The 12,794-nt window shown below is 46.1% G+C and overlaps 1 protein-coding gene across 1 annotated transcript; it reads right to left on the minus strand.

Annotated features, from left to right (window-relative positions):
• Window positions 1-3,409: 3,409 nt before the first annotated feature.
• On the minus strand, window positions 3,410-12,316 carry LOC114042909 (protein ABHD11-like). The gene is given in 8 exon segments (XM_027861695.1): window positions 3,410-3,442; window positions 3,444-3,543; window positions 4,105-4,286; window positions 4,688-4,858; window positions 5,392-5,565; window positions 6,434-6,573; window positions 12,147-12,168; window positions 12,305-12,316. Coding segments are annotated over 8 exon segments (834 nt in total).
• Window positions 12,317-12,794: the final 478 nt, after the last annotated feature.

Raw genomic sequence — 12,794 nt, forward strand, 5'->3', positions numbered from 1 at the left:
TGATGGGTCTCAGTATAAGGGGACAGGAATGACCATAGATTGGAGAAGCTTCATTTGCCAGGGTTAAGATAGGGAACTTAACCCAAGGTCCAGGTAAATGCTGCCTTGTGATGTGATGGACAATGTAGGCCCCTCACCTACAATTGTCTCTGTGGAGGTTGTGGTCTTGTCCAACATCTTCACCATCAAAATAAGGCAGCTTTTTGTCTCCAAGAGTCTTCTTTTGAAAACTGGGTGGGCCTAGAGAGGAATATCAGCTAAGAGCTGACTTGTGGGGACAAGTGGTACATATGTATTCATTGGGGCAAGGAGAGGGCTGGCAGGAAGGGTCAGGTGGGGGGGCAACAAGGAAAGGCTGGAGCCCAGGGACTTTTCCCCAGGAATGGTCTCAGGAATGGCTCTAGTTTGAGGAGGGGCAGAGCCAGGAATAGGGCAGGGATGGGGCCCCAGTGACTCTGCCAGGAAAGATCAGGTCCTTCTCCTGTCCTACCCCCAAAGCAGAAATCACAGTTTCAGGGAAGTCTCATCCCAACCTAGCCTGTGCCCTCTTTAGGGGGTCAGTTCCAACTCCCTCAAGTCTCTCCTCTTTTAGAGAAGGCTTTCTATAGGAGGGCTGAGGAGAAGGTCTCACCTGCCCCTAGGTTCACTCTTTTATATCTCCAAAATCTTCACTCTCACAACATCATGGAGTCAGACATCAAGAGAAGTCTGTCAGCTTTATTCCAGGGTGTCCACAGCCAAGGTAAGAGAAGTCAGCTTGACAGCTAGGTGGCACAGTGGAGAGAACCTTGGACTTGGTATCAGAGGACCTGAGTTCAAATCTCACCTTAGACACTTCCAAGCCTTGGGACCCTTGGCTTCTAAGGAAATCTTCAGTTTCATCATTTGTAAAAGGAGGGTAATAATAATACCTGGCAGGGTTGTTTTGCGGATCAAATGCAAGAAAACAAAGTACTTTGCCAACATTAAAAGGCTATTTAAATGCTAATTATTTTTATTCAGATAGAAGGGGGAAGGCATATGAGATTAGCTTTTTCTCATTAAAGTTTGAAAGTTTGTGCCTTCCTCCCTTCCCTGCCCCGCACCAAAGGGAACAACGGGGAGGGTCTGAATTCCCCTCTTTACCAGCAAGGGGCTATCACCCCTACCTCAGTCCTGAAGGACTGCAGGACACTCACTGGTCCCCTTAGCCTGGAGGGGAAGCTGTTCTGTCCTTGTGTTGGGAAGATCCTGGGTTTCAGAAAAGCCTGGGAAGATTTGTCTAAATTCATGCATTGTGAAGTGAGCAGAACCAGAGAACAATTTATACAGTAACAACTTTGAAAGACTTAAAAATCTCCAGGCAGTGCAATGACCAATCATGATTCTAGAGGACCCTAGATGAAGGATGCTACTCTCCTCTTGACAGAGAAGTGGTGGGCTCAGGGTGCAAAAAAAAAAACCGTGTGTACATCTGTGTACACACACACACACATACATGTACATGTGTATGTATGTACATACAAAAATATACACACATAAAATATATACATACATATACACATGTATATTTTTGGACACAAAGGAATTTGTTTTGCTTGAATATGCACATTTTGCTTCATTAGTCATACTGCATATTTCAAAGGTTTTTTGTTTTATTTTATTGGGGGGGGTCAGGCAGCAAGGAAAGAAAATAGATTTTTTTTCTTAAAAAAAAACACAATTGGGCAGCTAGGTGGTGCAGTGGATAGAGCACTGACCTTGGAATCAGGAAGACCTAAGTTCAAGTCCGGCCTCAGACACTTAACACTCACTAGCTGTGTGACTCTGGGCAAGTCACTTAACTCGAATTGCCTCACCCCCCCCCAAAAAAAACCCCAAACCAAGTAAAATGATAAATGTACAGGACTTCAGAAATAAGTTCAATGATAATCATGCTCCTGGGGATGCTGCTGAGGTCTGATTCCTGCCTCTTGGATGGGTTAGAGGAGCAGAGTGAGCCTTTGGCCATCATTTGATTGTTTTGCTTGACTATAATAATACTAGCTAGCATTTGTCTAGTGATTTAAGAGTTGCAAAGTGCTTCACAAATATTACCTCATTTGGTCTTCATAACTCTGGGACTTAGGTGCTATTTTTATCCCCATTGTACAGATGAGGAAACTGAGGAAGTCACAGGTTAAGTGACTTGCCCAGGGTCACACAACTAGCAAGTATCTGAGACTGGATTTAACTCACACCTTCCTGACTCCAAGTCTCTGTCCTGTGACACCTGCTTCCTCTTAAAACAGTTATATGCCTCTTAACTGACCATACTAATTTGTTATAAGGGAGAGCTTTTATTGGAGTTAAGTGCCATGATAGTGATGGGAAAAAAGAAGGAAAGAAAGATACAAGTATTAATGAAACACATAGAAGTACCCAGAGGAGAGCAGAAGGATGTTCAGAAGGGGACATAGTCTGCTGATAAATGCATTGGCTCCCCACTGTGGAAAAAAAAAGAAATTACTATCTTAAAATAACCATAGCTAGCACTTATACAGTGCTTGCTATATGCCAGGTGCTTTACACATACTATGTCATCTGATTCTCATAATGGCCCTGGGAATATGAGTCCCATTTTACAGCTGGGGAAATGGAGGCTAAGTGACTTACCCAAAGTCAAACAGCTGGAGGCCAGATTTGAACTCAGATCTTCCTGAGTCCAGGCCCAGGGCTCTATCTACTGCACTCCCTAGCAGCTTTATTACAACTGTTATTGATGTTGTTTTTATTATTATTATAGGAAGTGAGAGCCCTGACTTGTTCTATTCTGCTCATGTTGAGAGTGTTCAGTTCAGGGCACCATATTCCAGAAAAGACATTGATAAGCCAGAGAGTATTCAAAGCCCCTGAGATGGTGAAGGACCTCAAATAAAACTGATGCAACTTAAAAAAAAACCCCAACAAAACGAACTGTACATGTTAGATTCATGGTTTCACACAGAATCCTCTTTTTTCTGTCTTTGTACATGGAAATGTTTATTTTTGTTACTACCTATCAAGGTCACAAGAAAAGTATTTATTTTTCTAAAAAAAGAAAAGAAAGTGGGTCATTGAAACATGTAAAAATTGCAGAGCAGAGAACAGAAGAAAGTTTGGTGGGAGCTGAAGATAAGAAGACAACTTTGAAATTAACATGTTGAATTTATCATACGATTAAAAAAAAAACCCAAGCTGTTTATAACAGAGATTCACCATTTTGACAATTCTCTTTTTCTCTTATTCTTTTCCTATGGGAATGTTCATGGTGATTGGTGTTTGTTCAGTTATGAATTAGAAAAAGATTCTTTTTTTTTTTTTAAAAGAAAGGTTCCAAGTGAAGGAAGAGCCTAGGGCTCTCTGAGTGTTTGAAAGTTGGAAAGTGGAATGTGGAGAGAGGGAACATCTTCTAGGACAGGAAACTGAGGATACTGTTCATGAAACTCTTGGGGCTTCTTGATATGGAGGATGTGGCCAGTATCAGGCAAGGTCTGGAACTGAGCTTCAGGGAACAGGAGCTTGATCTTGGGATAGTGACTTGGTCTGGCAAGAGAGAAAGAGAGAGAATTAAAGAGGTGAAGAGAGGGACAGAGGTAAGGAGAGGGTGGAAGAGAGGGGGAAAGAGAAAGAGGGAGAGGGGTATGGGATGAGACACAAAAGGAAAGGAAGAAAGGAGAGGGGAAAGAAAGACAGCAACGGGAGAGACAGAAAGACAAAGGGAGAGAGAGAGAGAAAGAGAGAGATACAGAGAGACAGAGACAGAGAGATTCAGAGAGACAGAGAGAGAGAAGGAGGCAGAGAGAGGACAGAAAGAAGGTAAAAGATGAGTCAGAGAGTTAGAGACAAGCAGTCTCTGGTTAGAGGGTGAGTAGTGGGTATGGGAGGTGACAGGAGGAAAAACAGGCTAGGCAGACAGAAAGGCGTAAGTTGTGATAATATACATGTTATCTCCCAGTGCTGGAGGGAACTTCCCCTCCTGAACCCAAGCATAGGTGATGCCCCCAGGTGCTCTCATCCTTTGTGATGGAGAACCCAGTTGGGGCCCAAGAAAGGCAGAAGTCTTTGGGGCTAGGCATTCCCCTCCACGTTCTGGTCCTGCCTTACGGGATGAAGGACGAATTGGTGCTTCTGAGGAAGAGTGTGGGGCCATGATAGATGCCCTGGATCTGAAGACTATCCAGAAATGAGTTTTGCTGCTGCCACAGGTTTTCAGCATTGACTTTCCACTCATATTGTCCGTTGACCCGCACCAGACTGTTGAACAGGTACTGCCGAATACTTGAATCCTGGAAGGTGCAAGGGCTTAGCTGGCACACCCACCTGAGCTCCTGTCTTCTCCCCACCAATCCCATCCCTTTCTGAGTCCTACTCAGACTAGACTCCAGCTCATTTCTAAACACCGTCTCCCTTTTTGTCAACAAACATTTAGTAAATGCCTCCAGTCAATATAGAAAGTGCTGAGAATACAAAGAAAAGCAGAAGATAGGGCTGGCCTTGGAGGAGCTCATAATTGAAGCCTTCTCTGTTCTCCTTAACCTGTTCCCTCCCCCCCGAGATTTTCTCCTTCTGGGCTGCATTCTACTCCACCCCACCTCCACTCTCCTGAGGATTCCAAACTCAAATGATTGGCTTGTGGCTTCAGCAGCCCATGTCCATACCCTCAACCCTGGGGGTCCTGAAGGATCACCTTGACAAATAGCTTCAGATACTCATCAACTATTTCAAAAGCTTCAGAGTTGGAAACATCTCCAAGGATGTTTATAGTCTTCATAGCAGGTACAATTTTAAAGATCTTTGGCATGTCGGTGGCCACCAAGGGGCTGATATCCACTGAGACCAGACGTTCCACCAGCTCTGGCTAAAGGAGAAAGTCCATCACACAATGATCAGGGAACAATGGCCTCCCTCCTCTTCCATGCACCTAGTGATGGTACTAGAGCAGATAAAGTGGGAGCCATGGTCCCTGAAGGAGAGGGATGGGGGACTATAGATAGGTGCCCATTCCATAGCCTGTAAGTGGTCCTGATGCCAGCCTTCCTGTTTGCATGCTCTGGGTTAGCCATGGAGCGGTGGTGACATCTATGAGGAAAAGTTCTTAGAACTTGACTCTGAACCCTGAAATCTCCCAGGCCCGGGGGAGGCATCCACAACTTCCCTTCAGTCCATTAGGATGTAGAAAGATGAAGTGTGTACAGTAAAGCTCATGTTATTCCCCCAGGAACTGTCTGTTTTCTGTCCCAGTGTTCACTCACAGCCTCATTCCACCCCCAACCCCACAAGCAGCTGGCTGAGTATGATGAATCTTTGGTGTTGCTTATGGGGTTACAGGCTGCTGTTGTCTGTGGACAGGTATGACCCTCTGCCCCTTCAGCCCTAGCGGGGCTCCCTCACCTTCTGCAGTGCCAGCGCCATGGCTGTCTTGCCTCCCATGCTGTGCCGGATGAGGACACAGGGGCTGAGTCCTAGCTTCGACAGCAGAGCCTGCAGGTCAGTGCTCATGGCCTCATAGCTGCAGTCAGGGCTATGAGGGCTCTCTCCATGGCTCTTAGCATCCACTGTCAATACCTGGGGGGCAGAGACTTGGAGTTACCAGTGTACTTGATTCCTCCTCCTTCCCTCTCCATCCTGGGAGTGCTGACCCATTGCCAGCAGCTAGAGGAGGCTACCTGAAGACTGTTCAGGAAGCCAGGGGCTACTGAGCAGTTCCTGACAATAGGAAAAAGAGGGGAAGATGGGAACACAGTAGGATAAGAGCATTAGAAAGGAAAATATTCTGTTCCCCTTCCCATACTGGCCATACATACCAATACTGGCCCATCTACACTCTGGTTCTTGGGTCACTGATTCCCTCTTTCCCTGACTTTCAGATTTCTTCTATTTCCTTTTACTTTCTAATGTTAGGAAAGAAGGTAACTAGTAAAGTTACTTCAGGTTACTACAAGAGAGTAACTTCATTAACATAAAGGTATTACAGTTACTATTCATTACTAGGAATGTGTGCCATTTAAGACGAATTTTTAAAAAAGGTTCAATTGAGCCATGGTGACACCTCCAAGATGACTAGAATTCCAGGTGTCAGTAGAAGAGATTATTTAGGGGGAAGGAGACCTTCACTAAATCTCCAGGCTGGAAGGGACCTCTGGTCCAACCTTTGGCTGAACAAAAATCTCCCCACCAAGTGATCATCTGGCCTTTGCATGAAAGTCTCCTGTGAGAAGGAACTCATTGCATCCAGTGGCAGTTTGTAGGTAGACTTCCTGGTGCCCCTTAAGTCATCCCCTTTGAGTGAAGGTCTATCCCACCTTGACAGCTCCTGTCTCTCATTTCAACCTCCCCCATCCGCCTACATTCTCTCTTTCCCCGCTTCCTCTGACTTTGTCCCTCCCCAAAGACTGTCCTGTCTTCCACCTCAACCACTTTTGGAAATCTTTACCTTCCTGCCTGTTTGCTTTGCCAAGGCCTCAGCCTCAGCCTGGAAGATGTTTTTGTTGCTAAACAGCCCGTGCAGGAAGACAACAGGTGGGAGAGTGTCCTGACCATCCAGGAGCCTGTAAGAGAGGGGAACTGGCCTGGCCAGGGCGAGGAGAGAGGAGGGCAGAGGAGGAGGGATGGATCACATCAGGAGATGTGTAGGAACATGGGATAGTACAGGAATACAGGGTCTCTTGAGCTCTTATCTCTCCCATGCAGGTGCCTCTGATAGAGAAGTGTGCACATTCATCCACAGGAGGAATAGTCAGGGTGTGGGGTGGAAGAGCAAGTGGATGTCGGGGGGATGCTAGGGAGGAGGAGATGAAAGAGGTGAGGTTTGGGAGAAGCAAAAACAGGAGAAGGGAGAGAAAGAAGAGAGCTGGGATGGTCCATGTAGGAAGAGAGGAAGGGAAAGAGGGGAGGGCTGACCAAGGGAAGGCAAGGATGGATAAAGGGGAGAGAGGTGAACTGAAGGGATGTAAGAAGGAAGAAAAGGAGAGAGGGAGAGAGGGGAGGAGGAAGGGAGAGAAGGGTCTGGAGGAAAGAAAAGCAGGGTAAGGGGGAGAGAGAATGAAGATGAGTGGGTAAGGTGAAGGGAAGTAAGGGAGGACCACAAGGAGAAGGAAAGCTTGGAGGAAGGAGGGAGGAAGTCAGGAAAGGAAAGGAATTAGTGCAGGGAAAGCAGAACTGGAGAAGAGGGCAGGAGAAAGTTGGGGGGCAGAAGGAGAGGTCAGGGCCAGGAAAGAGCAGAGGTGTCCCCGTGTACTCTGGACTGACCTGGGTCCACTGCTTCTGAGAATGGCCGTAGATAGACCAACACCTTGAATGTGTGATAACTGGGTTCGTGAGGATTCCCAGAGGTTTCGAGCCCATTGCCACATGCTGAGGATGCACACCTGCCTTCTGCTCTCACACCTGGTGCTCCACAACTTGTCCCTGCCAGAGCCCTGCCCATGGCTTGTCCCACCCCTCCACTGCTCAGGGTCCCCTTGATCCCTCCTTCCTCCGGCCTTCTTCCTCCTCTCAAATTCTCAGACCACACGTCTTTCCACTGAACCACATTGCCCCAGGTGCTGGAACTTGATGGGCTTAGCTGACACCTTACTGCACACTCTCCTCTCCTGTCTTCTGTAGGATCAGAGGATGGTAGAAATGAAAGGGCCCTTTGAGGTCATCTGAGGCATAAGGTGGTGGACTGGGAAGCACTCTGCTCTGTGTTGTTCTTCTGTTTTTTGGTACACAGACTGACAAATATTTTTGGTATACTTTTTTTTTTGTGGTCTTGTTTTTGTTTTGTGGCAATAAAAGGTATCTAACCTACACTGAGAGACTGAGGCAGAGCTCTGAGCCAATGGCCCTTTATTAAAGGGTCCATAGTCCTCTCTAATGAAGTGGACCTCAGATCTTCCTCACCATCTGAGATACCCCCTCTTTCTAGGGCTCAATTTTTACAGGGCTAGATACATAGAAATTCTTGAGTAGCTATACCAAATCCAGAATAATTCCATTGGTGCACACATGATTCATAGGCTAAAATAAGCAAACAATGTATCAGCAGGGTCACAGGTTGGGCAAAGCAGGAAATATCTCCACTGACCAAGTGGTCACAAGATGGATGGGCTTCTCCTTAGGTTAGGAAGGAGCTATACATACACTCTAAGAACATGGGGAGGGGGTGCTTTCCATATCTTGCCACAACCCGTGCTTGGTTTGGTCATGGAATTTAGCAAAACGGGATAGACATATCTTTGTTAGCATTCTTATGGTTGCACAAGTGAGCTCCTCAGCTGGTAAACAAATAATTTAAAGACAGCTCCAGAGGAGAAATTGAGGCTGGTGACTTTGTACAGTGCTACCTCACTTCAAACCAATTCACTTGCAAATCATGGCATCATCTTTGTGATGTTATGGTCTTTTTCAGGAATGAAGGACAAATCACATAGCCTCACAGCAAGAAATGAAGATTTCATTAAAGTTTGAGGACTATTATAGGACCCTTGCATTAGAAACCATATTCCTATGTGATTTATACCAAGTATGGATTAGTACATTGCTTATTCTTGTCCGAATATGCAAAAGAGGCATGGCAAAATACAGAATGTCATTGTTTGATGGACCTTGTTCTTGAGGGCCAAAAATGACATATTAGCAGGGAGGTCACAAATTGGGTGAAGCATGGGGCATCTCTGCTGACTAAGTGATCATAAGATGGTCACCTGCTCATGCTGGACAAGAGAGAATGGTCTGGAGGCTCAAAAACAAAACTGGGGGGCTTTCCGTATGGTTGAGTCATCTCAGCCCCTATGGGCTGGTCACCATGATAAGGAAAAACAGAAGTGGTGGGCCTCTATGGTGGGCCTTAACTTATGATTAAGCAAGTGATCTTACAATCTGCAGCTCATAGCTCTGGTGCCAAATATACAGAACTTATTATCACTACCCCTATAGAATCACATCAAATTGATTAATATTGATTGGAATAGAGTAGATGAATCAGTGAATCAACATTCTCAGTTTGTATTTTTATATGCTGCAATCATCAAATTTTGTTTGCCTAAGAATTGATAACAGGGTTGGTTTGGCATGTGTTTAGAACTGGTGGAAATCAACATTTTAATTGGGCTATTGGTTAGAAGTATGGGATGTTTACTTGTGTAATTCAAGTGGATTATTAGCACAGTGTGGGTTACTTGTATTTGTGTATGTGTGTTATTGTTTCCCTTTATAGTGTGCTTGTATTGTATGTGCTTTTTAGTTAAGTGGGGTTATTATCTTTGAGTCTTTACCTTTAAAATGGGCCAAATGAGGGGAAAGGACAAAGGGGAGAGAGCAGCCCTTCCCATCAACTCTCCCCCAGAAAGGGCATGTGCCTTGTGACAGACTTCCTCTGGCAAGATAGCGTGGTGGAGCAAGTTCAGATTCTTTTCTTCTTTGATAATTATCTTCGCCCACCCATCTCTAAACAAATTAAGCTGACCACTCTGAAGCTGGCTTCCTCCTTGAGACCACAGCCCTCCTGGCAGGTACTCTGGCAGAGAAGGGTGAAAATAGTAAAAAGGAACTTAGAGAAGCAAAAAGAAATGTTTTCCTTGTAACCCCTCTGCAGCAGCTGCAGCCCATTCCTCACCATCCCCAGCCCATCCCTTACCATCCCATCCCTTACTGTCCCCCTCCCTGTGCCATCAAAATCAATCAGGGGAGGAGTTTGTTTTACTTGTAGAAAACTCAGCCCCTGGAGGACGGGTTGTAAAATGGGGCCTAGGGTAGAAGGTGAAGAGAAAAAAGAGAAAGCACCCCAGAAAGCATCGAGGGACCTTCCCTGCAATCCTGATCACTCAGCATGACTTGGCTCTGGGGAAGACTGGCAGGAAGGGTGGCAAAAGGAGGGGGATGTGCAGGCCATGCCAGTTATCCCCATGACTCCTGTTGGAGATGTCTCCTTGTTCATACAGGGGCAAGAGGCATCTGCTCTAGTTGACAATGGTGCCGCACTCTCTGCCTTCCCCACTTCCCTCCCCTGGAGTCAAGAGTGTATCTCAGTCCTGGGAATTGCTAACAAGACCATAGTAGTCCATATCTCAGAATCACTCTCCCTTTTTATTGGAGAGATCAGCACCTTTCATCCTTTTGTCCTGGTCCTTGAAGTCCCTAGCTATTGACTGGAACATGATCTGCTCCATAAACCACAGGCCACTATATATTTGACCCCGGAGGAAGCACTTCCTTGTGTCTTTTATCCCAGACACCCTCCCCATCTGGAAGTGTCCCCATTCCTTTAGGTTTCTCTTCCTTAACCCCTTCTGGCCATCCAGCTTTCAACTCAGTTCTCTCCAGGTTGTGGGCTTCAGATGCTGCTGATATCGGGTCATTTAGGAGTGCCCATCTATTGTGCAGTTGGCTCTCCCATTTGATTTATTCACCTCTGAGAAAGGAGGGAATGTAGTTGGTGTAAGCACATTCAATCCTGCCACCTATCTACCTGAGGTGGAAAATGAGGATGAGACTTTAGACCATGACTGTGTCATTTATTTGGATGTCTTGCTTCCCTCCAGGAAGACCTGAAGGAAACTCCTTTAGAAGGAGCAGACTTTGACTGGTACACTGATGGATCCTGCCTCAGAAATGAGGAGGGAGATTTGGCTGCTGGTCATGGCATCTCCCACTGCCAGAGAAGGGGTTGAAGCTCATGCATTCAAGGTGGCACATGATTCTGGGATACTATGGAATCATCAGGGCTACCTCACCTCCTCAGGACAGCCCATTAAAAATCAGAAACAGGTTTCCCACCTGTTAGATTGTTTCCTCCTTCTCCAGGCAGTAGCAGTAATTAAAATTCCAGGGCACAGCCAAGAAAATGTCATTCATGCCCACGGAAATGACCTGGCTGACCAAGTAGCTAAAACAGCAGCTTTAATTCCTCAAATTCTTGAGGGAGTGGCTCCCATAGTACAGGTCCCTGTGGAACTTTCACCATGCCCATAAGTAAGGCCTTAGCTGCATATCCATCTGGACTAGAGGGCCTGGCCTAAGCCTCTTAGCCTAACAAAAGAAGAAAAGCCACAGCCTAGAAAAGAATGCTTATGACAAAACAAGAAAAGCTTCAAAAGGAGGGATATAAGCTTGAGAAAACTAAGGTACTATGAATCTGCCCAAACAGACTTCAAGTACTCTTAAGAACGTATTCCTCCCTATGATGGAATACCTTCATTCACTTAGCCATTGGGGACCCTATAAGCTAGCAAAGCTAGCCCAAAAATATTGGTGGCGGAGTTTTCATGGGGCTTCTGTCGCTGCCTATGAGATGTGTCCCACCTGCCCCAAGCACAATACATTCAAGCCTCTGAAGCCTGCCCATGGGCAGTTTCCTCTCCCAGATTCACCCTTTGAAACCTGGCAGATAGACTTCGTTCAATTGTCATCCTCCCGTGGTTACAAATATGCTTTGGTTATGATCTATATGCTCTCCTGTTGGGTAATAAATCCTCTTTAAAAAGACCATTCCATTATGGGGGGTTCCTAAGGAAATACATAGTGACAGAGGCCCCTGTTTCACAGGAGCTTCATTAGCCAAACTGCTTTCATCCTGGCCAATTACTCAGCACCTCCACTGTGCCTATCACCCCCAGTCATCAGGAATGGTTGAAAGAGTTAATGGGATACTTAAAACCTCCCTTGCTAAATTCTCCAAGGAGCTAGATATCCCTGGCCCAAAGCCCTTTGTTTAGCCCTGCTAGGCCTTAGATCTAGACCATTTGGTTCCCATAAGCTCAGTCCCAATGAGATAGTAACAGGACGCCCAATGCCACTGTACCTGTGGGTGGGAAGCATAATAGCCAAAGGCCCCCTCCTACAATACTGTATTGGGTTGGCTCAGAAAACACTAGATACTTACCAACTTGTCTCACACTCCCATTCTGTAGAAATTCTAACCAAGACAGCCCCTTCTCCAACTGGGTGACTGGGTCTACTGGAAGTACTATCTCCAAATGGCTCTGGAGGAGAAAGTGAGGCATGTGACTTTGCACAGCCCTCCCTCTCTTCAAACCAATTCACATCCAAGTCATGACGTCATCTTCCTAATGTCCTCTTCAATAATGAAGGACAAACCACAACATGTGAGTAGTCCATGATGCCCCACTGGGGACCCAACTAGCTACTTCCAGTTGTGCAACTCAGCTCTTCCCCTCCCCTCCCCCCCTCTCCCCCCCCCCCCCCCCCCCTCTCCTCCCCTCTCTTCCTCTCTCTTCCTCCCCTCTTCTCTCTTCTTCTCTTCTCCCCTCCTGTCTCCTCTCCTCCCTTCCTCCTCTCCTCTCCTCTCCGCTTTGTTTCCTACATGGGATATCATGCCCCTTACCTGAGGGTGCTCTGCCCAAAAGAAGGTAAATTTTGAAGGCTGAAACCTATCTAGTTATCTTGGGGTTTACTGGCTAGATTTCTTTCTTAAAGCCCATGACTTAAACCCAATTCCCTCTAGCTCTCATTGATTGACCAACCTTGGGTCCTTACCCAAGCACCACTTAATGGTTATTGTTTGGGCCCCCTTGGCTCAGAGCAAATGGTAATTGTTTCTCTTTGGGCTAGTAACCCTGAGGCTTTTCACCTTCCGGTTAGATTTTTTTTTTTTTTTGGATTAAAGGAGCCATCTCTTGGCTCACTTTTTAAACAGACCTAATCACTGAGTGGACATTGCCTCAGTCAAAATGAGAAAAGGAAAAGACTTTAGCTTAAAAAAGACAAAGTCTCCCACTAGATCCTGGGCCATCTCCAGTTGTCCTGATCTATGTCTGGCCACTGGACCCAGATGGCTCTGGAGGAGAAAGTGA

This window comes from Vombatus ursinus, unplaced genomic scaffold, assembly GCF_900497805.2.
Source record: "Vombatus ursinus unplaced genomic scaffold, bare-nosed wombat genome assembly UNPS02014768.1, whole genome shotgun sequence".
NCBI lineage: Eukaryota > Metazoa > Chordata > Mammalia > Diprotodontia > Vombatidae > Vombatus > Vombatus ursinus.